The 27960-nt window shown below is 40.8% G+C and overlaps 1 protein-coding gene across 2 annotated transcripts in view; it reads left to right on the forward strand.

Annotated features, from left to right (window-relative positions):
- The window catches only part of LOC131223760 (protein trichome birefringence-like 34), a 135188-nt gene that overhangs the window by 65796 nt on the left and 41432 nt on the right, over window positions 1–27960 (forward strand). For both annotated transcript variants that reach the window (XM_058219261.1, XM_058219260.1), the window contains exon 3: window positions 17773–17969. In XM_058219261.1, the coding sequence (XP_058075244.1) occupies window positions 17773–17969 (197 nt within the window). The remainder of the gene's footprint in view (window positions 1–17772; window positions 17970–27960) is intronic.

Genomic DNA, 27960 nt, shown 5'->3' on the forward strand with positions numbered 1-27960 from the left:
ACCGGTCCTCAAGTCGTGCCTGACCTCGTAGAGTTTCTCCTACCTGCTCCTGATGCCACTTTTGTTGCTATGTATGTGCGGAGTCAAGAGTGGTTGAAGTTACTCTTGGTCCTTGTGTCTCTCCTTCGGCTGGTGCCGTTGCCTCTCCTATCCTGGTTTCTCCTTGCATGTCTTCCTCATCCTATGCTCCCATGAGTGGATGGAACTTGAGGTCCATCTTCTGGATATTTACCTTGTTGAAGTGTTGCAGAGGACGCTCGAGATCGGTTGTCAATGGTAGCCCCAACTCAATGCTCAATACATGAATAATATGAGGGAATGGGAGATGAGTAGGTCTGGATGAGTGGACAACGATAGCCAATTAGTGAACTATTAAGGAGGGAAGGCACAATTTGACACCAGACGCAATGCTATACAGTATAAGGACCATGAAAGTGGTTAGATCGACTCTATTTATCCCCATAGGATATACGTTGGTAGAGAAGATCCCATGCAAAACTTGGTACTTTGGAAGCATGTATTTGGACTTAAGTGCATTCCCTTGATGCCACGGGGTGTCTCTACCATAGCATAGGAATTTTGTGACCAGGGAACGGATCGTTGGGTCATCAAGATCAAGGTTAGAGAGGTGGATAGGGGAAAGAGTGAGACCAAATAGATTTGCAATGGACTCGGCCGTGATTTCTACACTCATTTCCCCGACTGTGACTATTACAGAAGGAGGTTTAAGAACTGGAGAATGGTAGTATGCAAGAAAATGGTAGGTTTGCTCTTCATGGCATGGCCCACCAAAATCCAAAATCGGAGACCAATCTGTAGCTGACAACAGGGATTCTATGTTAAACTCCCTAATACACTCCTTATCCACCTTTTGTTCATGTACTAGATTCCGCCCTAGAAATTTTTCCAACATGTTGGCGTGGGGAGGCGGAATCACTGGAGTGGGAGGAGGTACTGGAGCCACAGACTGGGCCTCACTGCGCGATGACTATCGGGCAGTGGTGCCTCAGCGGTGAGCGGGGGATTTCGGAACCCTGGCTCTTTCCCGTGGTGCCAAGGTCTTTTTTTGAGTTGCCCGTGATGATTCTCCTACAACTGGAGCTTTCCCTTTATCCTTAGACATGTTAGATTGGGCAACCATAAATGCAAGAGGATAGATGAAGGGAAAAACTAAGTAGAAGATTGAGAAGATGAAGAACAATAGAGATTTCCCAAAGTCTCTCTTAATAACCTAGGATAGCCCAAATAAATGAAGAATACCTTGAGGAATCGATGGGATATACCTAGTGATCTCTAGATTTGTGTTGTAAAAAGCTGCCCATGATGTTAATGGAGCCGGGGAGATAAGACAGAGAAGAAGAAACAACCAACAAAAAAAAAAATCCCTCTCGCCCGCTTTTTATCGAGCGGACTTATTTGATGTCATCGAATTAGATTCAATGACATCGAGCACCTTGAATCGATGTCATCAAAGAGGTGTTCGATGACAGTCTACCATATAAGACGCTTCTGATTCTGAGTGGTGTTCGATGACATCGAACTTTGCTTGATGTCATCGAGGAGTCATTTGATTCATCGACTGACTCATCGAAGTGAAAAATATGCCATTGATCTGTGTACTTCAATAGACTCTCAGAGATGCATATTATAAAATATTTTCATATTAGCTTGTATACATAGCAAAATTTGTACAAAATATTGTGAGACCTAAAATTATAAAAAATTGTTATGTTCATATTCAAAAAGGATTTTTGAGGTATAGAAACCTCAGATAGATCATGATAACCACAAAAGTGCATCATTTCTCACATACATCCAGGTCTAGATGCCATCACCTGGACTTATTATCTATGCTCATGTGATATTAGGCAGATGGATCATTCTTTCTATTGCCTTTAACAACATAGCATTGGTCACTAGTGCGAAGACCCTTCATAATTGATTTTCCTGATAGGTCTGAGATCTTGCACTCTTGTTTGGAGAATGTCACCACATACTTGTTGTCACATATTTGAGAGATGCTTAGAAGGTCGTGTGTCAACCCTTCTACGCAAAGAGCATTTTCATTTTTGAGCATTTCCAATCCAACTATAGTCCCATGCGCCATTACCTTAGCGGTGGTCCATCTCCAAAAGTGACCTTCCCATCATCACGTTTTGAATAATTTAAGAGGAGATTTATCACTCATGATGTGTCTTGAGCACTTGCTATCAAGGTACCACTTAGCATTATCGCCTATTTTTGAAAATGAATGGGTTACAAGGCAATTTCTCTTATTTTTCACTACCCATTTTGTGACAGTTTTTCTTGGAGAAGTTGTTTTTACTTCATTATGGGCTTGTCTGGGTATGTTGGGTAACTGAATCAATTTTCCTTGTTTCATTAATTCCTTTGTTTTCTGATTCAGTTGAGCCACTTGATTCAATAGCTCCTCCATTCTCTTTGTCATTCTAGGTGGAGACGGATGTTTCTTACCTCTTGGCATGAACCTTAGCGGACTCTTGACATTCTGCATTGTTCTTCCAGTTGGTTTATATTTACCAGTCAAGTTCAAATCAGAATTGAGTTGAGTCCTGCCAAAAGTAAGGCATTCAAAGTTGTAGTGGCTTGAGTCTCCACATGAGTGACAAATAGGAGTAGCCCTTGTGTTACTTCCTGAAGCAGCAGTTTTCTTAGTCATTTGTGCTGCAGGAGTGGGACTTGGTTTGAAATTTTTATATCCCAATCCACTCTTATCTTTTTGTGGTCTCCCCATCCCTAAAAGTCTTTCTAGTTTTTCACTACTTTAGAAAAATTTGTAACAAAGCTCAACAGATTTTTTAAGTCTTTCTACATTAAAAATAAGTGTATGATTTTCATTCTTAAGATGCATGTTTCATCTTTCAATAATTCAATCAGTTTGTTTAGTTTTACTAACTCAGATTTGAGAAATGAATTGATTCTTTCTAGCCTATCATTTTCTGAGTGGTATTGCTGAAGATCATTAGTTAAGTGTGTATTGATCTCTAAGGTTTTATCTAGATCCATTTGTAGCAATTTATTCTTATTTTCATTGATACCAAGTCTTTTAAGGATATTGATGCTATGTATGTAGAGTTGATCATAGGCATCATGTATATTATCCTTTTCTTCCTCTTCTTCTTCTTTCTCATCATCTGATGGAAATGTCCCTTCAGCTTGTGGTTCATCAATTTCCTCAGTTTCCAAGGGAATGTTTCTAGGTGTGGAGGCCATGAGTATTTTGAAAGATTTTTGGTCTCCATCACTCTATGAATCATTGAAATCTGAGTTTAATTCTTTAGTGTCATCTTAAGTGGCAGCCATGGCCTTTCCCTTAGTCTTTTTGGTGGGACATTCAGTTGACAAGTGCCCAAATTTCTAGCAATTGTAACACTGAGGCTCTTTGGACCTTTTAAGAGGTTTGCCTATTTGGTGCTTGTTGTCCAATTATTTGCCTTTGTAGTTGAATGGTCAGCCACGGTTCTTGTTGAAAAATTTCTTGAACCGTTGATCTAAGAGATCCACTTCATCATCCTCATTTTCTCTCTCACTTTCCTCCTCCTCATTAATGATGGTGTGTTTTGCAGCTTTAAGGGCATTACTTTTGGATTTGAGGGTTGGTTTGAAGTGTAGTTCAAATGTTTGTAGGGAACCTACTAGTTCTTCTACTTTCATTTCATCCATGTTTCTACTCTCTTCAATAGTTGTTACTTTAGAGTTGAAGCATTTCGGTAGGGATCTTAGAATTTTCCTACAAAATTTTGAGACCGAAACTTTCTCTCCCAATCCACCCATGAAATTACAGATAATGTTCATTTTTGTAAAGAATTCCATGAATGTCTCATGCTCCTCCATTCTAAGATGTTCAAATTGTGATGTTAGGAGCTATAGCTTAGATCTTTTCACTATGCTGGTTCCCTCATGGGTTGTTTCCAACAAGTCCCATGCTTCTTTTAATGTGCCGCACATACTGATTTGATTAAAGACTTCTTGGGACATAACACAGTAAATAACATTCATTGCCTTTGCTTCAGATGTTTATTTTTCTTTATTGTACGAAGTCCACATTTCTTTGGATTTGGGTTTGGAGATAGTTGTGCCATTTTCAAGTACTATTTGATTAGTTAGTGACACATATCTAGTTCCAACTATGTCCCAAACGTCATGATTCAAAGATTTCAGAAAGTAGTGCATCCTTGCCTTCTAGTATGCATAATTTGAACCATCAAATACAGGAGGTCTGGACACAGATGAGCCCTTCCCTATGACCATGATTTTCAACTTCAGTCAAGATCACTTTCTAGGTGGTTAAACCCTTAAGAGAGACCCGCTCTAATACCAATTGAAATTGCGGTAAGGACCGCTATAGTAGAAGTAGGAAAGGTCAAAGTGTCCTAGAGGGGGGTGAATACGACTTTATAAAATTTTATGGTAATTTAAATTCCTATTTGCCTAATCTTGATCTACGATGCAGCATCAAGATATACTCATTTTAACTCTAATGGCTTCCAAGCCAAGTAGAGGATCCAATCACAAGACTACTCAATATTAAACAAGATACAACAATTTGTCTATGATGGATGAACTATGTAAAAGTGTGTGGGATGTGATTCTTATCAGTTCTACATATTCATGTTATCATGCTTCATGTGATCATTCAAAGTAAACACAATAAAAGTATATGCAAATATCAATCCCAAACACAGTCATTTATAGTGGTTTGGCTATGTGCCTACTCCACTCCCGGCGGACGCACTCAACCCTTGAGTGTACCGGATTTCACTAACGGAGGTTTCAAATTAGGTTCACCTCAAACCTTTACAACCTACACAAGGTTGATTCTAGGACCTACATAAGGTACCTAAACATGCCTACACAAGGCAAACGTTTATGCCCTACACAAGAGCAAAGGTCCTACACAAAGCACCTAGGTTTTTAGGCCATACAGCCCAAGGATCCACACAAGGAACCTAGGTTTTAGGCCACACAGGCCAAGGGTCCACACAAGGAACCTAGGTTTTAGTCCACATAGGCCAAGGGTCCACACAAGGAGCTTAGGTCTTAGGCCACACATGTTAAGGGTCCACACAAGGAACCTGAGTTTATCCCCTACACAAGAGCAAGGGTCCTACGCTAAACACCTAAACGTACTCTCCCGTCGGAGGCCTCATATGAGGGCTTGTAAGGTTTGAGATGCACCTGTGACCCAGACTTACACAAGGAATGATCAACAGGGTCTCCGGACTCTAATAACTTACAGATAAGTAGATGAGCCCCGTTCTGCATGTTGATGAAGATATTCTCCCTTGTTGATGGTGATTCTTCAGCTCCCTTGATCCGCAACACAATGATGCTCCAATGTAAGGTGACGGGTTGGGTTAAGGTTATGTTGGAATCTACTCTAATGAAAGTTACTCATTTTGAGAGACGGAGAGATTCCAAGCACTTTAAGAATTCAAGGGTCCTAGCTTCATGATTTTCCATTAAGATGGTAGCTGGATGATCCTTGAATGAGGAAGTTTATTCACCAATCCACTCTATTGAATATCAATGATGAGGGTGGATTGAAGGATGAACTCTCATGAGAAAAAGGGCTTAGGGTAGGTGGTATGCAATTACTCTCTCAAAGCTCTCTCTTTTTCTCAATACAACAACTAAGAACAAGCTCTCCTTATAAAGGCAAAAAGTTCCAACAAAAATAAAATTGTCAGTTATTGACTGATTTCGATGTCATCGAACCTGATTTGATGACATCGAACGTATACTTTTGACGCCATCGAATTTCAGGTCGATGATACGAATTCGACTGAAAAAACATTCATGGAACTTTTTGATAGAAGATCGATGCCACTGAACCTGATTCGATGTCATCGAATTTTAGTTCAATTCCTTGACATAGCTTTACACAAGAGCTTACTCGACATTTTAAGGCTGACTACAATGTCATCGAGCCCGATTCGATGTCATCAAATTTCAAAGTTCGATGTCATTGAATCCTAGTTCGATTCATCGATCTTTTCAAAAGATATTCCTTGGAAGCTCGTTGGACACTTCCTTGTCCACTTTCGATGTCAACGAACTAGTTTCGATGTCATTGACATTTGAATTTTGATGTCATCGAGGCTAGCTTGATTCCTCGAACATTTCCATTTGATTTTCCTTTCAAGCTTCCTAGACCAGATTTGTCTAGATTCGATGTTATCGAACCTTGCTCGATGTCATCGAAGTTTGAATTTCGATGACATTGAAGCTTGGTCGATTCCTCGAGCCATGTCAGAATATTTTACCAAGAATATTAGCTAAACAAAGCTCTAAGTTCTTCGATTACATCGACTAGCCTTCGATTCATCGATTACTGATGTTCGATGTCATCGAAGGTATGTTCGATTCATCGAATGTTCTGCCTAAATATTTTATGGTTGCTGGACATTGATGTCATCGACTTTAGCTCGATGTCATCGAACTAAGCTGAAAACTTAGAAAATTTTCATTTTGAAACAGGTTTTCAGAATTTTAAGTCCTTTGTTGTTCTAAGGCTTTTAAGGATTTATTCACCTGGGTGTTTTTGGGACATGGGATGTGAGGTTTAGTTTACCTTTGACAAGATCGGAACATACATTCGGTTGAGGCAATAGCTTGAACGATCTTCATATGGGGCTCACTTGACTCACCGACTCATCCCTCATGCTAACTGACAAAATAGGGCACTTTTAGAAACATCCACCACTGGTATATTTTTTATCGTCAATGTTTCCTGCCTAGTCAGCATCGGTATATCTGCAAGTTGTACATTTATATCATGCGGATACTATAGACCGAAATTAGTTGTACTTACGACATATCTGACTATACGTTTAACAACAATAAGATGATATTCTTTTGGATTAGATTGATATCTAGCACAGATTCCAACACTAAAAGAAATATCTGGTCTACTAGTAGTTAAGTATAAGAGGCTACCAATCATATTTTGACATAAGCGAGAATATATACTTTTACCTGTTTTATCCTTTGAAAGTTTGAGAGTTGTACTCATTAAGTATCAAACTTTTTACGGTTCTCGAATCCAAATTTCTTTCCCAAATTTAAAGTACATTTGGTTTGAGAAATGAAAATACCATCTTCTTATTGTTTTACTTGTTAACCAAGAAAGTAATTCAATTCTCCTACCATACTCATTTCAAACTTGGATTTCATAAGCTCTGCAAAGTCAATGGACAAGTTAGTGCTTATAAATCCATAAATAATATCATCAACGTAGATATGTACAATCAATATGTGTTCATTATATTTTTTAACAAATAATGTTTTATCAACGCTTGCCATGATAAAGTTGTGATTGAGTAAGAACTTATTTAACTTCTCATACCATGCCCTGGGAGCTTATTTTAGACCATAAAGTGCCTTTTTAAGATGATATACATGATTTTAAAATTTAGGGTCTCTAAAACCCGTATGTTGTTCAACATAAACTTCATGTAGATTACTGTTAAAAAATGCACTTTTGACATCCATTTGATATATTTTAATTTTTTATATAACATGTAATAGAAAAAATATTCTAATGGATTCAAACGCGCAACTGGTGCGAAGGTTTCATCATAGTTGATTCCTTCTATCTGAGTGTATCTTGTACAACCAGTCGTGACTTATTTCGAATGATATTTCCCATTTCATTAGATTTATTCTTAAAGATCTATTTGGTTCCAATTATATGTTTATTAGATGGTCTGGGAACCAAATACCAAACATCATTTCTTACAAATTGATTTAACTCTTCTTGCATGGCCACAACCCAATTTTCATCAGCAAGTGCTTCTTTTACATTAGCCGGTTTAATTTGAGAAGTGAAGCAAATGTGTTACAAATATTCTTTAATTGTTTTCTTATTCTCATACCAGTAAGAGGATTACCTAATATCAGATCCGTAGGATGAGCTTTGACTAATCTTAGTTCAACATTAATTAGATTAGATGAAGAGTCAGGTTTCTCGATAAAATTGACTTCATCATCATCTAGTCTTGTTGTGGGTGTGATTAGGTGATTGTCAATTACAACGTTAATAGATTCCTCGATCACTCTTGTTCTTTTGTTAAGAACATGATATGCTCGACTATTCAGAGCATAACCCAAGAATATTCCTTCATCACTCTTGGCTTCAAACTTTCCTAAATTTTTCCAGTCACGTAACATGAAGCAGTTACTTCCAAAAATTCAAAAGTATTTGACAGTTGGTTTCTTATTGAACCATAACTCATATGCTATTTTATCTTTTGATTTTCTAACATACACACGGTTTATAATGTAACACGCGGTATTAATAGCTTCACCCCATAAGTTTTTTTGATAAATTCATGCTATTTAACATAACATTGGCTATTTCTTGTAGTACTCTATTCTTCCTTTCAACAACCCTATTCTATTGAGGTGTTTTAGGAGCAGAGAACTCATGTGATATGCCATGATCTGTACAATATTACTTAAAATTGCTATTTTAGAATTCAGTACCATGATCACTTCTGATCTTGATTACATTTACTTCTTTTTCAGTCTGAATTCATTTAAGTATTCTTTTGACTTCATCGAGAGTCTCATATTTCTCTCTCATGAAGGCTACCCAAGTAAATTTAGTAAAATCATCAACGACAACCAGAAAGTACTTCTTTCCACCTCTACTCTCCGTTCTTGTTGGTCCAACCAAATCCATATGGAGAAGTTCAAGAGGTTTGGTTGTGGCTAAGGAGTTCACTTTCTTGTGACTACTTTTAGTTTGCTTGCCAATTTGCCATGCGCCACATATCTTTTATATCTTTTTTAATTTGGGTAGACCTCGAATAAGATCTATTTTGCTCAATCTATAAAGATTTCGGTAGTTAACATGTCCAAGACGTTTATGCCATAGTTCTGTTTCGTCTGTTTGGACCATGTAACATGAAAAGTTAGAAGAGCTTGACTCATTGATAATATAACAATTTTCAGAAGTCCTACGACGATTTAATATCACATAACCTTTCTCTTTAGTAATCTCACATCCATGATTGGTAAATTTTACAATGTTTGTTGTCGTAGATTTGAGAAATACTTAAGAGATTGTGCTTAAGACCTTCAATATATAAAATATTTTCAAAAGGAGGAAGATTAGAGAGTTGAATAGTACCTTGGCCTATAATTCTGCAGTTGCTTCCATCACCAAAAGTAACTGAACCGTCATTCATTTCTTTGAAGTTGGTGAATTTTTCTTTGTCACTTGTCATATGTCTTGAACATCCACTGTCCAGGTACCATTTTGAATGGCTAGAAGCTTTGAAGGTAGTGTGGGCAACAAGACAAGTAACTTTAGGAACCTATTTCATTATGGTTCTGGGTTTAGGAATTCCATTGGTTTTTCTCTGTTTATGGGAGTTGGAATTTCTCTCTATTAACTCCGATTTCACTTGAGTTAAATTTAAGAAGCTCTTTAAGTAAGTCCATTATTTTTTTAGCTAAAAGATTATATCTTTGATTTCTATAGTTAATGGCATTAGAATTAATCTTAGAACCTTGAAAGGATTTTGGATTTTTGAAATCATTTTGGCTATAGTTTCTCAAATTCTTACCTTTTGAGTTTGAGGATTCTCCTTTTACAAATATAGGAGATGCATGTTTATTTTTTAGTGAACTATCTTTGATATAGCCTAGACCTGATTTATCGACACATTTTCTGGAAGCGGTTAATAGTTTTTCCAACTTAGGGTCTCCATAGGCATATCTCCAAGTATCCTTAGAACTCAAAAGAGAAGAAACTTCCAGTTTTAGATTTTCATTTTCAATTCTGCGTTTTCTAACTCTGAGGTTTTGAAATTTAAATCAAGTTTTACTTTTTTAAAATAATAAAAAAGATGAGATTTTTTTAAAATTTTATTTTCAAGTTATTCTTTTATTTTAAGATATTTTTAGTTTGACAACAATTTTGTAACTTTCCCTGTATAGGGCATTGTAAACGTCTTGAAGATCATCTTCATTCTCATTTTAAGGGTCACTCCTGAGATTATCATAATTAGATAAGTTATAGCCATCTGAGGAGGTGACTTTGGTTATAGTCATCCGGGCTTTTACTTCATTTGAAATTTTTTGTTCTGATTTATCTGACTCAGATGAACTTTTAGAGCCGGATGATTCATCCCAAGTAGCTATCATGCCCTTTCTTTTTGATTATCCCTTTTAGGACATTTATTTGCCAAATGCTCGTATTCATGGTAGTTGAAATATTGACTGTCTTTTATAGATTTTCAGGTTTTAGATTTTCCTTTTCTTTTATCAGAAGGTTTTTGAAAATCAGATCTTTTCTTATTTTTGAAAATTCTGTAAAATTTCTTAACAAGTAAAGTCATATCATCTTCTGTATCTTCAATATCAGAATTAGCATAGTTATCTTTTGAAACAGATTTAGATGTTTTAAGAGCAATGGACTTACCTTTAGGAGCTTTAAAATTTAATTCATATGTTTGGAGAGAACCAACTAACTCCTCAACCTTCATTAAATCAGTGTTTCTTAGTTCCTAAATGGCAGTTACTTTGGAATTAAACCTCTCATGAAGAGATCACAGTATTTACCACAGACCTTACTTTTTGGGATTCCATCTCCTAGACCCCACATAGAATTTACTATATCATTTAATTTCGTATAGAAGTCTATGAAGTTTTCATTTTCTTCCATATGAATTTCCTCAAATTTTGTAGCGAGGATTTGAACTTTAGATTTCTTGACTATAGTAGTTCCTTCATGTGTCATTTCAAGAATATCCCAAACTTGTTTAGGTGTATCACATGAAATGTTTCTCTTAAATTCATCAGATGTTAGAGCACGAGTAATGACATTTAAGGCCTTAGCATTTGCACTGCTTTCATTTTTATGAGGTGTAGTCCATAAATAAAATGGAGTTTCTTTCATGGACTTGGTTCCATCACTGCTTAAAACTTCAGACAAGGGTGGTTTCCATTTGGTTACCGTGGCTTGCCACATGCTTTCATCAAATGATTTTTAAAAAATCCTCATTTTGACTTTCCAATATGCATAGTTAGAGCCATCAAAAGGTGGTGGCCTGGTAATAGACAAGTTATCGAAATTTGACATAATGAAAGCTCTAGATCTTTAAATTCAAAGAACTTAATCCAAAAATATGAGCAACTTAGCTTTGATACCACTTGAAAGAGGTGAGCTAACAGGGGGGGGGGGGGGGTGCGTGGAATAAGACTATGCCAAATAAAAAGTCAAAGTACTGAAATAAAAAATAAATCAGAATAAATCACAGATCTCAATAGAAGTAGTGTTGAGAAATTGATTCAAACTTAGTTCATAGGACAACCTTACACAAAAAACAGAGTTTTAGGCAGGACAACCTAATTTCATGAACGTTTGTAAGGATCAAGTTATCTATTACAAGCATTCATCACATATGCATAAATAAATTACAATCATTCACCACATATACAAAACTTAAATCATTCACCACAAACATCAGGAGTTATAATGGTTCGGTGTGTACACCAACTGTTCTCAAACAGCCACACCTACTCTACTCCCAATAATCACAACCCACATGATATTGGCATTCACTAATAAATAAGGCTTTCACAGGTTCACCTTAAAACCTATAAAGTTGTGATTTTAGAAGGGATATCACAAACAAAACCCCAGCTGAGATTTTCTGGCTATCTTAGTTAAAACCAATACATGAGATTTTCTGGATATCTTAAAGAAACCAAAATATAAAGATATATAATGATACTTATCTCATTCTTAAAGACGTTCTTGATGTAGCTTTTAGAACCTCTTCGCTTGAAGTAGAATGTTCAATGTCTAGTAACACAAATAAGTGTTCTAGGTTCTAAATTGATTTTAAGTTAATTCAAACCATGAGCTACTTGTTTAAATCCCTTAGATCTTAAAAGAAGAGTGAGTACTCTCTTTAAAACTTATGATTCAAGAAAAGAGATCAAAGAATTGAAAACAAAAGCAATATAAACAAAAATATAAAATACCGTGCAATAGCTTGATGATAGTGGGGACTTCTCTCTTTTTAAATGGAGGCTTTTCTTAGCTTGAATGAGTAATTTTGGAATGAGAGAAGGCCTATATTTATAAGCTAAAATGCTGTTGTTTTGACTCATCTAAGGTCTCCTTCGACTCATCTAAGAACTAACCAAATTTCAAATTTTAGACGCGATCGAATAAAATAGACTTTCGATTGGTCGAAGGCCCTGTTCGATTGGTCGAGAACCCTCTTCGACTGGTCGAGGGTGCTAAAAATTAGCTGCTGGACTTTGAGTCGAGTACCCCTTGATTAGTCTAAGGTGTCTCTTCGACTAGTCGAGAAACCACCAGAAATATTCAATTTTTGAATTTAAACTTGGACTGGTTAAAAATAATCTTAGACTGGTCGAGCCATAGCTTAGACTAGTCCAATCAAGGCTTAACCTAGTCGAGCTAAAGCCTAACTAAAGCATAAAAACCCGTATAAGTTTAACATTTGAAAGCATCTAAGTCTAAGGTCTTTCTAGGGTCATTTATACCTGAGAAAACTGGACATTGAAGTGTAAAGCTTGAATCTTCTACTTAAATCTTCAATAGTGCACAAATGTTCTTTTACTTGAAGTGCAGTCGAAGGTGGAGCTTGATCTTCTACTAGAAATGCAGTAGAACTTGAATACACTTTTAGCTTGAATAATCCATCTTCATGATTTGTACTTAAGCTTGCACTATCCAACTTCATGGTTTGTTCTTAAAGGTGAACTTTCCATCTTGATTCACTTGAAGGTGAACTTTTCATCTTGATTCACTTGAATGTGAACTTTCCATTTAAATGTGTGAACCATATCATAAGCTGTTTTGTCCCATCGAATTTTCATAAACAAAAGTGCTTTATACAATATAGCACTTACAGGACTTAAATCAGCCATTATTTAGATAAGTAAATTACCTTGCTTAACAACTATACTCAATAATGAAACCCGTAGTTTGGAAAATTCTTCCACTGAGTCGACTCGGTTCGATTTGGCCCTTAGATAATCTACATCGTGTGTTTCTTTTGGGATTTAGAATTCATGTAAATCTAAAAATATTGGTGAAGGTTCCAGAGTCAAATTGGTTACCTTTAGGATGTTGGATTCAACTCATAATTGGATCTAGAATTCTTTTCGACTAGGGTGAATTCATGTACAACGCCAATCTCACATTCACTCCTTTCTTCTACGTTGCTGGTGGCTGGCCGGAATGGCATCGACAGATCCTGGCTATTGCTAAACTCAGTGGATTTTGGTTGTCAATTCCGGCGCCCGATTTCCTTTCTCCCTCTCGTTTCTCTCTCTCTCTCTCTCTCTCTCTCTCTCTCTCTCCCTCTCTTTCTCTCTCTCTGTTTGGCTGTGTATGTTATCTAGCGTTAGAGAGTGGAGGAATTTATAAGGTTACAAAATTTCCAAAGTGTTCTTGCGTAGATTATACGCGGAACGTGTTGAGTGTCACTCCTACGCGTACACGGCGTGATGGTTTTGTTGGACATTCGTCCATCCTTATTATGCTGTTTCTCTGACTTTCTCTCCCTTCTAACTATGTAGGCCATCTGCTGATCTTGTGGGCCATCTTGTGATTAATTAGGATCTAAAGATGGTGGTCTGGAAGCTTCCTATAGTCACCACTCCTCAGTGAAGAAGATAACTAGCGTTAATGACAGATCTGCATTGCCGCCTCCTTTCTACAATTCGATTACAGTTGAGGGCTCAGATTAGTTGTGGGGAGCTTTGGGGTGCTTTAGATCGAAGCTTCAAGGTCGTTCACTTGGTGGGTTCAGCGCATCCATGCGGTGGTGATTTCTTGCACGACGTTACAATGATCTTGTTGATTTCGACAAATTTGAGTTTTTGTGGGATTCCCCGGTTCTCCCGAGGATCCACGTTGGTTTTGAAACTCCTGTGGGTGGAGTTTGGACGGTGAAGATTACATCAAAACTGGGAGTTTCCAATTTGGGAACTCCCTTTTAGTCGATTTTATCGGCCGCTGTTGTTGGGGGCCGGGAAGGGAGTAGGTGTGGTCCACTTGTAATGTTTCCTTGAGAAATCCACTCCTTTCATTGAATTTGTAGGGTCATGTTAGGCCACGGGCCAAAAGATGGAGCAAATCCAAGTCTCTGGTGGGCCACACATTCAAGAACTGTGTGAGTGGTACTATCCGTTCTGTTCATCGAGTTTGACACGCCATGTTAGGACATGGGTCCAAAAATGGAACAGATCCATTGATCGGGTGGGCCACATAGTTCAATAGAGCGTAATGGTGTCGTGCAATGGTATTAAGTATTTACCATTTTACCATCCATTTCTCAACCAACTTCCAACGTCCGTTACATCGAAATACATCGTCCGAATGCCTTGAAATTTGGCGAGCATTATTTGTTTTTTATGCTCTTTCCATTGGTCCAGTTTGGGCCTTGATCAATTACAGATGACCCATATGTCTTTTTAAATGGACTACACTGCTCCAAGGTCTAAAGCAACGATTTTATACATTTAATAGAGAGTTAGCCGGTAGTTGTGGTATATACCCTACGATCTTCGAACTGGGTAGTTTATTTTGATATTTGGATGGCCCGTTTGGCGGATCCAAATATGATGAACAGTCAGATAACACACTAAAAATATGAAAACTTGATGGTTGGTACTTTAACCCTACATATATGTGAATGTACGCTCAATTTTATAAATAGAAGAACATAAGGTGGGTTTTTGGAGTGATCAAAGGTAGAACATGGGTACTATTAGTTTTGAGTGGCTTGTCCGCATATGTGAGTTTCTTATATTGTACTTTTGATGGTGGGTTAAGCCTATTCATAACTGACGAACAAGATAAATGGATCGGAATCTCAATTTGATGCATGTACGAATGGATGTAGAGATTAAGTAGTTAGTTTACTATGATCGGGTGTTCTAAAATCAAAGTAGATGGTCAGATGTCTTTATCTAGCAGAGAATATTTGGCAAAACGGTTGGTTATGATGGATAGGTTAAAATACCTAGATATATGATGGTCATGCCTTAAAATTAACTGTCGGATGGCTAGATCTATGGATGAAGATTATTCCCAATGGCCAGATTTATGTTGGAGAATATATATAAGGTTAGGATAACTAGATTGGTATCGTACACATGTACATACTAAGTTCAATTGCATGGTAACACTCAAAAACTTTCAATACTCGAGTATTAAAAAGTTCAGTGTGTTACATTGCGCGACTACACAATAAGGAGTGTTGTGCGGGTTTTGAAGGAATTATGTGGGTTTTGAAGGTGTTACACGACCGCATAATAAGGCGGTGTTGTGCGGGTTCTGAAGGAGTTATGTGGGGTTTGAAGATGTTGCGCAACCACACAATAAGGCAGTGTTGTGCGGGTTCTGAAGGAGTTACGCGGGTTTTGAAGGTGTTGCACCACTGCACAATAAGACAATATTGTGCTGGTTCTGAAGGTGTTGTGCAACCGTACAACAAGGCAGTATTGTGCAGCCGCATAAAGGAAAGTTGGGCGACCGCGCAATAGTTTTAATTCAAAGATGTTTTGTGTGACTGTGTAACAAGATTGAATTGTGTAAAAATATAGTTTCACATGTGTAAATGCCTATAAGTACCCCACTCCCTCTCATTTACATACTAGGAACATTTGAAATTTCTTGGAGTAGAAGAATCGCGGAGTTCAGGTATCGAGAAGTTCGTGTAGTCAGAGAAGAAATAGAAAGGAGAAGTGCAGGAATTGAGCATATCGTGCAACCGCGCAATAGAGCTTCCTTATGCTATCACACAATTAAGCTGCCTTATGCAACAGTGGTCTTGCACAAATCATTTAACAAACTCGTTGTTGGCCATGTAATCAAGGCTATGGATTATTAATTTAAGTCTTTTACCTCACGTATCAGTATGAAGTTAGGGTTTTAAACCCATACAATTCTTCTGTCATTTCTATGAACACTCTATAGGACCAAAATGCTGCCAAAATTACTATTCTTAAATCTCACATGATGTTATACAATTAACTGTATCATGTTTTAGAATCAAGACCAGTATAAGGAATGTAATAAGAACTTAGATTAATAAAATCTTGATTGACGAGCATTCTTTCTTTTAATCTTTTCTATTTATGTTAGAATACATATATTTCAATCTCAAACCAAGACAAAACAACATGTTGTCCTAACATGGGATAGGGCAAAGGATCCACTTTTGAACTAATAACAAGGAGAAATTTTATACATGCCACATCTATGTATATAATATACCAGTTATCAATTCCCAAAAATGTGTCTAGGTGGTGGTTTGTTGTGTTCAAAAGTCAATGAACTTTCCCTTAAAACTCTCCTTAGTCGGACAATTTAACCTCTCAATTTTGCTCCTATACATAAATAGTTAGGGAAGAAAAATATAACAATGGTCTCAGGATCTTTCCATCTTAAGATACCCGGGCTTTCTCTATCATGGCAGATAACAGAATCATAAGCCCATGTATATTGATAATAGGAGCAGAGCTAGAGGACAACCGTGGCTAGGCACTTTTATTTAGTTCGGACTTGAAGGCTACAACTGGGTCATGCCTCTAAGATTAAAGGTACAAAACTAGGACCAGTAAGGGCCTGCTTAGTTTACCAATTTCTGGTGTGATTCAAAAGTAAACGAGCTATTATTATTTTTCCAAGTTATTTGGTTAAGAGAGAATTCTAATAAAAAAATAAAATGTAAATAAAAAACGAAGAGTCAAATACATATATAAAATTATATTTTAACATATAAAAGTGCTGTTTAAAAAAAACACAATGGTATAATCTAATCAGTGCAATCAAATACAAGTGATGTTACCTGTTGTAATTGAAAAACTAAACAACAAGACAATGTGGGGTTATAGAAGCAAAATTTTCAAAGGTACATATTTAAGTAATTGAAAATCTTTTCTCAGGTCTTCTAAAACTGCCTATGCACCGTCACCCTCAATCCTTTCAGGGATGATCATGTGTGTAAAACATGGTAGTTACATACGTTCGACCTATGTAGTGTCCAACCATGACTTGTAAGTGGAACCCAAACTGTGAATCGGTTGGTCCTGTTAATATTCCAAAAATCATGTGGACTAAACACAGGCAGCAACATACATATATTCACGTGTTTTGGCAGACGCACCTAATTTGTGTTTATGAATTTTTTTGTTTGTCCCTTCATCATTGTAGAGCTCTCCTGATGAATGGTTTCGATAGAATCTGCATACGCATGGCATATCCCACATTTCATCTCCTTAAAGTTTCTATGTTGAGCTTAGCAATAGCTCAGCAATTAACCCTATAATTGCCACAATCAGATGATGAAAGACATCCAATTAAGCACCTGCAAAATAGACCGGAGAACCCATTTTTACTCTCACCATTCATTGTTGGTCCTTAATTAGAGAGATTTGATCATCTGGTCTGCTGAATTTTGGGCCTCAGCAACAGACGCCACCCATGCAACGGTCACCAATATTGGATGTAGGTTGGTGAATTAGGGGACAACACAGTAATAAGGTACACGTACTAAAATAATACCATTGAAACAAACACATGAGTATTTAAAATTCCATCCACTTGAAAAAAGAAAAACACACACACACACATACACACAAAACAACATTCATTTCATCTGAAATTCTAAAAATTCTATGGAAAGGTAGACGCATACACATGTATGACATTGGACAGGTTATGACTTTTTGAACTTGTGAGGAATGTAGGAATACAATGCATTGGTCGAGTTCTACTGGGCTCCATTGCTGGTTGAGTCAAACTCAGACGATCCCGTAAACCATCGACTTCCGGACAGAATCATTAGGGCAAACTCCATTACAAAACATGCAAAGCATTGGATGAGCGCCGACATACTGGTTTTCAATTCCTATTTATGGTGGAGAAGGTCCAAAATGAAAGTTTTGTAAGTACACGTTCATCCAGATGCTACCAAGTATATATAATTGAGTCCCATCGAATGGATCTACGTTGTTGTTGTTTTTTTTTTTTCATGTCATTATACAGCTCAGTAGCACTGATCCACCTTTCCTTGAAGCCAAAAAAAATCACTTAGGATGGGAAGTATAAGTTGATAGAAATTACAGGTGTGCATGCATGCACTCACACACACACATTGTGGGAGGAGTAGCTAATGACATTTTGGATAAACATAAGGAATGGGCCAGAAGTCCCACTCATGAGCCAAGCTGGCAAAAGTGGGAATAGTATTAGACATTAAATTTTATTTTATTTTATTTTATTTTAAATTCTTGTTTAAGTGTGCATAATTGGTGTTAATTTGTAATCAATGGCAATGAGTCCGATTATCCATTTTGGGCCCCTCTAAGATCAATGATCTCAAAACACCCACGTGTCCACCCGCACATAAGAAATCATAAACCATGTGTCCTACAAATCATTTTTGTCTTTAAGCTTAAGAGTACAACCAACGTACCAATTGTTATATATGGGAGAATCTGACCCGACCTAAATTGAAGTCAGCTCGGCTCGGCCACATCTCTAAATGAGACAATCGAGCTCCATTTAAGGTTTGATCAGCCAGACAAGCAGCCACAACAAGTATTTCAATAGGCAATATGGTAAAGCTAGACAGCTGACCCATGGCGCGGTATCAACTCATCTACCTTACTTGAGTTCAGACGACCAGTGCCTTGCTACCGAGTTCTATTGTAGAGCTTTCACATCAGCCTAGAACTTAGAAGACGTCATTACATGTTTTAACCATCGACTCCGACCATATCCTTGTCGGCAAGCGACCGGGCTCGGCCTACTTATGGGCTTGGATCGTTTTAAGATTGATTCAAAATATAGGGTTGGCTCGGACAAGATGTGACCTACAATCACGCTCGGAACCGACTCCAGTAATGCATGTGAGGAGCAACGTCCGGCGCATGATCTCAAGGTAACCACCAACGTCTCCAATCACACAACTCTCGTGTAATGGTGTAGATTGTGCCGAGGATGATAGATGCATTAACTTTAATCGAATGGTATAAATAAGGTATTCATCTACAGGAACAGGTACACAAAATCTCTCACCCGAAACCCATCTACACTACTTAGACCTAGATTCTTAGCTTGACTTTGGCATCGGAGGGTCCCTTGCTTTAGCTAGGGTCTCCTTTGTCTTCCTTCTGTATAGGCTTAAAGGGCTCAGTACAAGTGCTCAGAGCTCGGGGAGGGTGAGCCAGATTTTTGCATCAACATTTTGGCGCCGTATGTGGGAATCTTACATAAAAACCACTCCTACTCTACTAGAGAAGATGGCAAAGGGAAATGAGAAAGTACATGACACAATTGTTGCTGCTAATCTCGAGCCATCTAAGGCACGAAATTCAACCTCTGGGTTGCAGATAGAGTCTTCGCCTACAGAGCCTACTCAACGATCTAGAAACTGAGGAGGTAAATTCTAATCATTAACGAATCAAATGGAAATGCTAGCCAATGTGGTGAGTCAAATGAGATAGCAAATGATTAGGTAGCATCCACCCCTTGATCAAGAAGTGAATGCACCAACGGTTGCAGAAAATTTGGTCCCTACAACGTCTCGAGGAAGCATGTCGCGAGGCGCATCTGTTCGGATCCTGACACGAGTACGTGAACCATCGATCTGAGCCCCGACGCATGTCTCTAAGACTTTGGCATTAGCTCTGACCGATCTCTGCGATTAACTGGAATGAAGGAGATGTGAAAGGACTCCTGAGCTCGATCATGCTCAGTAAGTGATGGTCGAGAACAGAGATCCCTGGGAGACTCAGATTGAAGAACTGCAAGGGCAGATCAACATGATGCACTGGGCGTATCAAACTCAGACCCCAACCACCATAGAAGCAATGATGAAGGCAATAGAACCCCTATTCACCAGTGAGAAAATGAGTGCGATAATGCCTTCAAGGTTCCGAATACCTCCCACCACACCCTACTCGGGCTCTAGAGATCCTACCGAGTACATGGAGTCTTATCGCTCATGGATGGAGCTTCAGTTAGCCTCCGGACCAATCATGTGCTGGGCTTTCTGGATAACACTTACTAGAGTCGCACGAGGCTAGTATCAACAGCTGAAACCGAAGTCAATCGGCTAGTTTGCCGAGCTCAGTAAAGCGTTCCTAACACAGTTCATCGTGGGAAAGCAACCCCGGAAACCTTTTGCACATCTTCTTACCATTAAGCAGAGGAATGGGGAAGCACTAAAGGACTACATCCTCCGATTCAATGGGGAAGCAATGCAGGTCGATGACTACTTCGACAAGATGGCTCTAGCCGCGATAATTTTCGGGCTTAAGGAGGGAAAATTTCCATTCTCGATAGGGAAAAATCCTCCAACCACATTGGGGAAATTCATGAATAGAGCCCAAAAGTACTTAAATGCCGACGACTTCTTCAGCTCTCAGAAGGGGGCCCAACACGTATAAAATTCCTCCAGAGACAAAAAGTGCAAAGAAGCCCCATTCTAGCCGAGCTCAAGCAGAAAGAGGTCAGATGAGGATGGATCTTATGGTCAAAGGTTGAGAAGAAGACCTGAGAGCAAGTTTAGCTCATACACACCCCTCAACACATTCCAGAGAAAATTCTCTTGGAGATCCAAGACAAGAAGCAATTTGATGTGGACTAGTTGCATGAAAACAGATGCAGGCCAGCGAGATAAGCGTAAATACTATCGCTTTCACCACGACCATGGGCACAACACCAACGACTATGTTGACCTGAAAGAAGAGATCGAGACTCTTATTCACAAGGGACACTTGCACGAGTACATGAAGGAGGAAAAACCAGCTCGGAAGGATGAGTCACCGAGCAGAGCAGTGAACGATGGCATCGAGATCCAGAGAACATGTGGAGGATCGTCGGGAGGCGTAGATTCGAATCAACCCCAAAAGGCTCATGATTGGAGTACTGACCCCGAGCACTACATTTACATGGCAGACAGGCCCAGTAAGGAACTGCGGATGAGTCCATGCAGTCTGACGTTCATGGAGGGTGACATACGTGGGATTCAACATCCTCATGACGATGCCCTAGTGGTAGCCATGACGATAGACAATTGAAAAGTATACCGCGAAATGGGTATGACAGGTCGTGCCTCCGACTTGTTCAGACCCCATTGCACAACTTTGCGGGTGATAAAGTCATCTCAGAAGGAGCGATCTCTCTTCCAGTCACGGCAGGGGAAGGACAAAATCAAGTCACCTTGTTAATAGATTTCTTGGTGTTGAACACACCATCAACATACAACGTCATCCTCGGACGACCATCACTCAACTCCATAAGGGCAGTGGTATCCACATACCACTTGATGATGAAGTTTCCTGCTGTTGGAGGAGTCGGCTATCTCCGAGGAGATCATTGGGAAGCTCGACATTGCTATTCAGTAGCTGTAAGAAAGGGCACATCAAAGTAGGCCCTTATAGTCAATGTGCTCGATCCCAGGGAGGACAACTCGGAGGGAAGCTCTCTTGACTATCCCGCTCGATGACGTCGACCCAAGAAGAATAGTTTAGCTCGGATCATCACTGACCACCGACTAGTGGGTGTAGATACTGGAATTCCAATGACAGCATAGAGACGTTCGCATGGTCCCATCAGGACATGCCCGACATGGCCCCTGAGGTGATAGTCCATAGGTTGAATGTAGATCCAGTGCATAAGCCAGTCAAGCAAAGGAGAAGGGCTTTCGAGCCCAAGAGGTACGCAGTGATTACTGAGGAGATGGATAAATTGCTCGAGGTAGGTTTCATTGAAGAAATCCATTACCCGGACTAGATCGCCAATGTTGTGCTCGTCAAAAAGGCCAATGGAAAATGGCGGGTCTGCGTGGATTACTCCGACTTGTATAAAGCCCATCCCAAGGACAAATTTTCCCTCCCCAGGATAGACCAGCTGGTCGATAGTACAGCCGGGCACGAGCTTCTGACATACATGGATCCATACTCTAGCTATAATCAGATAGCAATGCACCCCTTGGACAAACAGAAGATGACATTCATCACAGATAAAGGGTTCTACAACTAGTGAGTCATGCCCTTCGGCCTGAAGAACGCGGGAGGAACTTATTAGTGACTAGTGAACAAAATGTTTGCTCATCAGATCGGCCGGTTTACATCGACAACATGCTGGTAAAAAAAGCGTCAAAGCAGCCAACCACATATCAGACCTCACCATGGCCTTCTCCATTTTGTGAAAATATCAGATGAGGCCGAACCCAACCAAGTGTGTGTTTGGAGTGGGCTCAGGGAAATTCCTCGGCTTCCAGGTTAGCCAGAGAGGGATCAAGGCAAATCTAGACAAGATCAAGGCCCTCCTAAAAATGAACTCGCCCAGGACTTTAAAAGAGATCCAGTGCCTCACCGGGAGAGTGACCGCCCTCAGTCGCTTTGTCTCCATGGCAACCGACAAGTGTCTCCCCTTCTTCCAACAATTGAAGGGTAATAAGAAGGCAGAATGGACCTCGGACCATGAACAAGCGTTCCAAAAACTGAAACAATACTTGGGGTTGCCCCTGTTACTATCTAAGCTGGAGAAGGGGGAAACATTGTTCCTCTACTTGGCAGTCTCGACCTCGGCCGTAAGCTCAGCCCTTATCAAGGAATCCGAGGGGAAGCAGCATCTTGTATATTATGTGAGCAAAGCAATGGTCCCAGCAGAAACAAGGTATTCGAGCCTAAAGAAGCTCGCTCTAGCATTGGTAGTATCTACTCGACAACTTCACCCATACTTCCAAGCGCATATAGTAATCATCCTCATTGACCAACCCCTTCACCAGGTGCTTTAGAAGCCCAAAGTATCTAGGCGTTTGACCAAGTGGGTTGTCGAGCTCGGTGAGTTCGACATTGAATATCGCCCGAGGACTGCCACAAGGGTTAAGTAGTGGCTGCTTTCATAGCAGAATTCACTGCTCAGAAAAGCTGAAACATCTGACTTGGGCACGTCTGCCGGTCTGACGGAAAACCTCATGATTCTCCAGAGCTCTCCGCTTGCTGAGGACACCAAAGCAGAAATAGTGACTATGGAGAAGTGGACCCTATTTGTAGATGAGTCAACAAACTCGAAGTGAGGAGGACTAGGAATAGTCCTTGTAGCACCTGACTCCATGACCATCCAATATGCCATAAGGCTCGATTTTCGAGCCTCGAACAATGAAGTAAAGTATGAGGCTTTACTGGCCGGACTCAGGTTAGCAATTACATTAGGAGTTCGAGCCCTCGAAGTTAGGTGTGATTTTCAGCTCATCGTCAACCAAATAACAATAGAATATGAAGCCAAGGAAGCCAAAATGATAGCCTATCTCGGCCAAGCTCAAAAACTCATGAGTGAGTTCCAGGAATGCAACGTCAACCAGATTTCAAGAGTCGAAAACTCTTGGGTCGATGCTCTAGCGAGGTTGGCCTCAGCCACTGAAGGAAGTATTTCGAGGATTGTTCCGGTGGAGTTCCTCAACGAGCCGAGCATCGATCATCTCGGCCATGAAGCCGCTCACCCAGTGCAAATGACAATGAGCTGGATGGATTTAATAGTTGAGTACCTTAGGGATGGCAAAATCCCCGAGGATAAAATGGAAGCATGACGTCTGAGGCTCAGAGTGGCACGGTATGCAATCATAGGGGATACATGGTATAAGAAAGGATTTTCCTTGCCATATCTAAGATGTCTCTGACCATATGAGGTCGAGTACATGATCCAAGAGACTCATAAAGGGATTCGTGGGAATCATTCTATTGGCCGAGCTCTAGCCCAAAAGATTATCCTCCAAGGATACTTCTGGCCAATGATTCGAGAAGACTCCAGAGGCTTCGCGTAGAAATGTGACAAATGTCAAAGGTTTGCAGCCGTCCTAAGGCAACTGGCAAAGGAGATGACTCCCATGAGCGGGCCGTGGCCATTTGCTTAGTAGGGGATCGATATCATCGGACCACTGCCATAGGCTAAATGACAGACAAAGTATGCAATCGTAACAGTCGACTACCTCACTAAGTGGGATGAAGTCGAGCCCATCGCCAGAATTACCAAATAGAAAGTGATAGACTTCGTCTGGAAGAATATTGTTTGTCGGTTTAGCATTCCGCACACCATTATGTTAGACAATGGGAAACAGTTCGACAATGATAGATTCAAAAGTATGTGTCTAAGGCTCGGCATTAGGAACTCTTATTCATCTCCTCAACACCCTTAATTCAACGATCAGGTGGAGGCTGTGAATAAGATAATAAAGAATAATCTCAAGACCAAGTTGGAAAGAGCAAAGGGCGCTTGGGCCAAGGAACTCCCATTCGTGCGATGGACGTATAGGACTACAACTCGGTCCGCGACTAGAGAAACCCCATTCTCCCTCTCATATGGCACCGAGGTTGTTGTCCCCGTCGAGATAGGACTCCCCACTGCTTGAGTGTGATCCTATCAGGACAATGAGAATACTGAGCAGATGACTGCTAGCCTCGACCAACTCGAGGAGTTGAGGAATACTGCTGAGCTGTGGATTGCGGCTCGTCAACAATAAGTAGCCTGTTTCTATAACTCTAGGGTCAAGACGAGACGGTTCTGACAAGGGGACCTCGTCCTTTGCTATGTGTTCCAGAACACCATGGAGCCTGGAGTAGGGACCATGGGACCTAATTGGGAGGGACCTTATCGAGTGGTCAGCTCAGCGAAGCCCAGCTCCTACTGACTCGAGGACTTGGAAGGACATCCTCTACCGCACCCTTGGAATGCCGAGCATTTAAAGATCTACTACTCTTAAAAGAATGCATGAAAGGGTTGGCACTACTTGTGATGAATCAATGCTGTGAATAAAAGATGCAACTTTCTACACAATCATTCTTTTATGTTCTACACATTCTACATAGGACCTCGAGAGCGGAGAAAAGGTCCCACGGATGAGCCAACCACCTAAAGAAGAGGCTGGCTTGCCGAACAAGCAAGCTACGAAGGACCATCTCTCACATGCAGTGATGGAAACCTTCGACAAGCGGCCTCTTAAAGAAGAGATCGGCTCGTCATTCAACAAACATCATAAACATTCTACACAATCGGCACACAAATGGACTAGTCAAAGTCTAAATATGTTATTCTAAAAATGGCGCCAAACCACCAAAATATTTGATTACAAAAGGATGATAAAAATTGATGAGCAAGAGAAGGCAAGGGTAAGTCAGCATGAGGAGGAGGAAGATCGGCACTGGGGGGTTGGTCGGCAGGAGAAGCATCCGCAACCTGGTCCACTTCAGCATCCTTGGCAGCTAGAGCAGTGAGGTCGAGGTCTGGATAGAGGTCCTTGATGTCATCCAGACAGGTGTTGTAGCCGTAGTAGTAGACCCTCTCAGCCTCGACAGTCCTTTCCGCTGAAGACTTGAATTCTTCGATGGCGGCAGTAGTGATCGAAGTGGCCGAGGTCTCGAACTTGGCATGCTGAGCCAGTAATGCCTTCTTGACTACTGCCTCTGCATCGGCAACAACATCGATCTTGGCCGGACCAAGTTCAGCTTCCAACTAGGCATTGTCGTCCTCCACAACGCCGAGGTGGGTCTTCAACCTCAATAGCTCAGAGTCGGCCGAATCCAAGTGAGACTGAAGCTCATTGACCTCCCCTTGGAATGACAGATCCTTCACCTTTCCCTCCGCCAGCAGGCCCCTCAATTCATCCTCCTCCTCGGCCAACGCCCTAAGGAGTGCCTCCATCTAAGCCTTTTCCCTCCGGAGGGCTTCATTTTCCGCTTCTCTCCTACCTAGCTGCTTTAGCCTCCCGAGTCGACACGAACATGGGTACCGCCTGAAAAACAAATAAAATGAGAAATAGCTCAGAGCTGATAACAAGAACCAGATATGGAAGAGGGCCACCTTATATCAGACCGAAGCTATGTCAGTCATGAAGGCTTCAGAGCGGCGGGATATGAGGTGGCAATCTTCACCTCTGGAGCATGTTGAGCCGCCCACTCGGTTAAGCAAGCCATATGATAGCCAGGCGGATACCCCTCAGACTCCGAGTGAGGAGTAGATCCAGCGGCCTCACCAATGTCTCTAGCAGCTAAGAACTGAGGCTCGACCATGGTGCATCCCCATCCTTGGGAGGAGAACGAGTTCTGCCAACCAAGTTGTCGACCTCGGTGGGTGTGAGCTGAACATGCTCAGCCTCCACCATAAGCTACCTACTGAGCTTTGAGCAAGAGGGAGACCCGATAATAGTTTCCCTGACCACATCCCTTTCCATCCCGAGTAGATGTGAAGGGATGGTTGGGGGGATTTCAAGGGACGGGACAGGAGTCATGGTGAAGGCGAGCCCAGCCTCGGCCCTGGAGGTCACCTTTTTCTCCGCAAGCCCGGCCTCGGCATCGGAGGTCACCTTCTTCTTCCGAGTGGTGATTTTCACTCAGGGCTCGGAGCTGATCATCTCGCTGAGAAGAGGCAAGGCGGCCACCTCCTCTTCTTGGAACCTGATGGCTTACCCATCCCCGCAGAACAGAGCTCAGCTTAGAATATATTCAGTCAACGGAATCTGAAACTACTGACAAAACACTTACCGAGAGCAGTAGTAAGAGGGCTATATCTACAAAGGCCCGACTTATAGAGATTAGTCGGGGTGATGAGTTCGTGCCAGACCCACTATTCCGATTTCAGCACTTGTGCTTTGGCAACTTAAGTTCAGAGGCCGGGGGAGAGCTCTGGTGAACCCTTTGTATAAATTACAGGGGATAAAAATAACTCATTACACAACAAGGATAAGTTCTCAAAAACAAAGATGTGAATTCTATTGCGGTATCCGACCTGGCTTAAAAAATTTTGTGGGCACTCTGTCTCAAAGACTACTAAGCTCGGAAGCAGGCGCCTCCCACTCCCCTGAGACCCAGAACCACTTGTTCTTCCAATCCTTGTTGGAAGTTGGAAGTCCGGTGATAAGGCCTTTACCAAGGTTAGGCCTTGTTGATAGGTAATACAGGCACGACTCTTGCAGTTCGTGCTTGGCCTGATACAGATGCATAAATTCATCTGGCATCAGATCCTTGTTCTTGACCTGATGCCAAATGATGAAGACAGCAAATACAGACCGCTAGGCATTGGAGGCGAGCTGAGTAGGAGCTAACTTTAGATGTGCCATCATTGCTCCCACAAATGGATGAAGAGGGAACTGTAGCCCGCACTGAAGAGTATAGATGGAGATGGCTATTTCACCCTCGGCTGGGTCTCCGGGAGCATTGAGCGGAGAGGGAGCTCGGATCGTAACAGAGTCCGGGATCTGTACTTTGTTTGAATAGCTGCCATCTAGGACTCGACTAGAACTGAGCCCCCCGGGATGACCTCGGTTGGTCGCCTGCCTGAAGGCCCTGCACCGTTCTTGAAGTAGGGGCTCGAGGAATTCTCTTTTTGCTCAGGCCCCGAGCAGTAGCCTTCGACAACTTAGACTTTTTTGACCGTGGGGTGAGGGGTATAGTAGTTGGGATTTTCGTGGACCCTCTGGCCCTAGACTCCGTATTTTCTGGCTCATTATTGTCCTCGAAAGCATACCCCTTACGGACATCATCCAAACCGTTTGGCATTGAGGCTAATGAATGAGTGAAAAAAGGAATTGGGAAAGTAAAAGAGAGAGGATGGGAAGACTCACAAGGTTTCTTTTGCTCACCCCAGAAGTCTCAGTGGCAGAGCGATGGCTAACAAATGATGAAGCAAATGAGTGGGGCGGTGGTTCTTATACTATTCTTAGCTGCAGAGTAATCATGACATACATTTATCGCTGAAGACAGATAGCCGTCGCTGAGCACTAACTCATATGTGGCAGACCCTCATTTGTACGAGCAACATGTGTTCCTTGGCTGAGCCTTGATTACAGGTAATGGCAATTAATGAAGTATGCGAAGAGCCGCCCACTTTTTCTCAATTGTGATACTCGCGGTGGATTCTCGAGCGTTGAC

The sequence above is a fragment of the Magnolia sinica genome, chromosome 13 (genome assembly GCF_029962835.1).
Source record: "Magnolia sinica isolate HGM2019 chromosome 13, MsV1, whole genome shotgun sequence".
Classification (NCBI taxonomy): domain Eukaryota; kingdom Viridiplantae; phylum Streptophyta; class Magnoliopsida; order Magnoliales; family Magnoliaceae; genus Magnolia; species Magnolia sinica.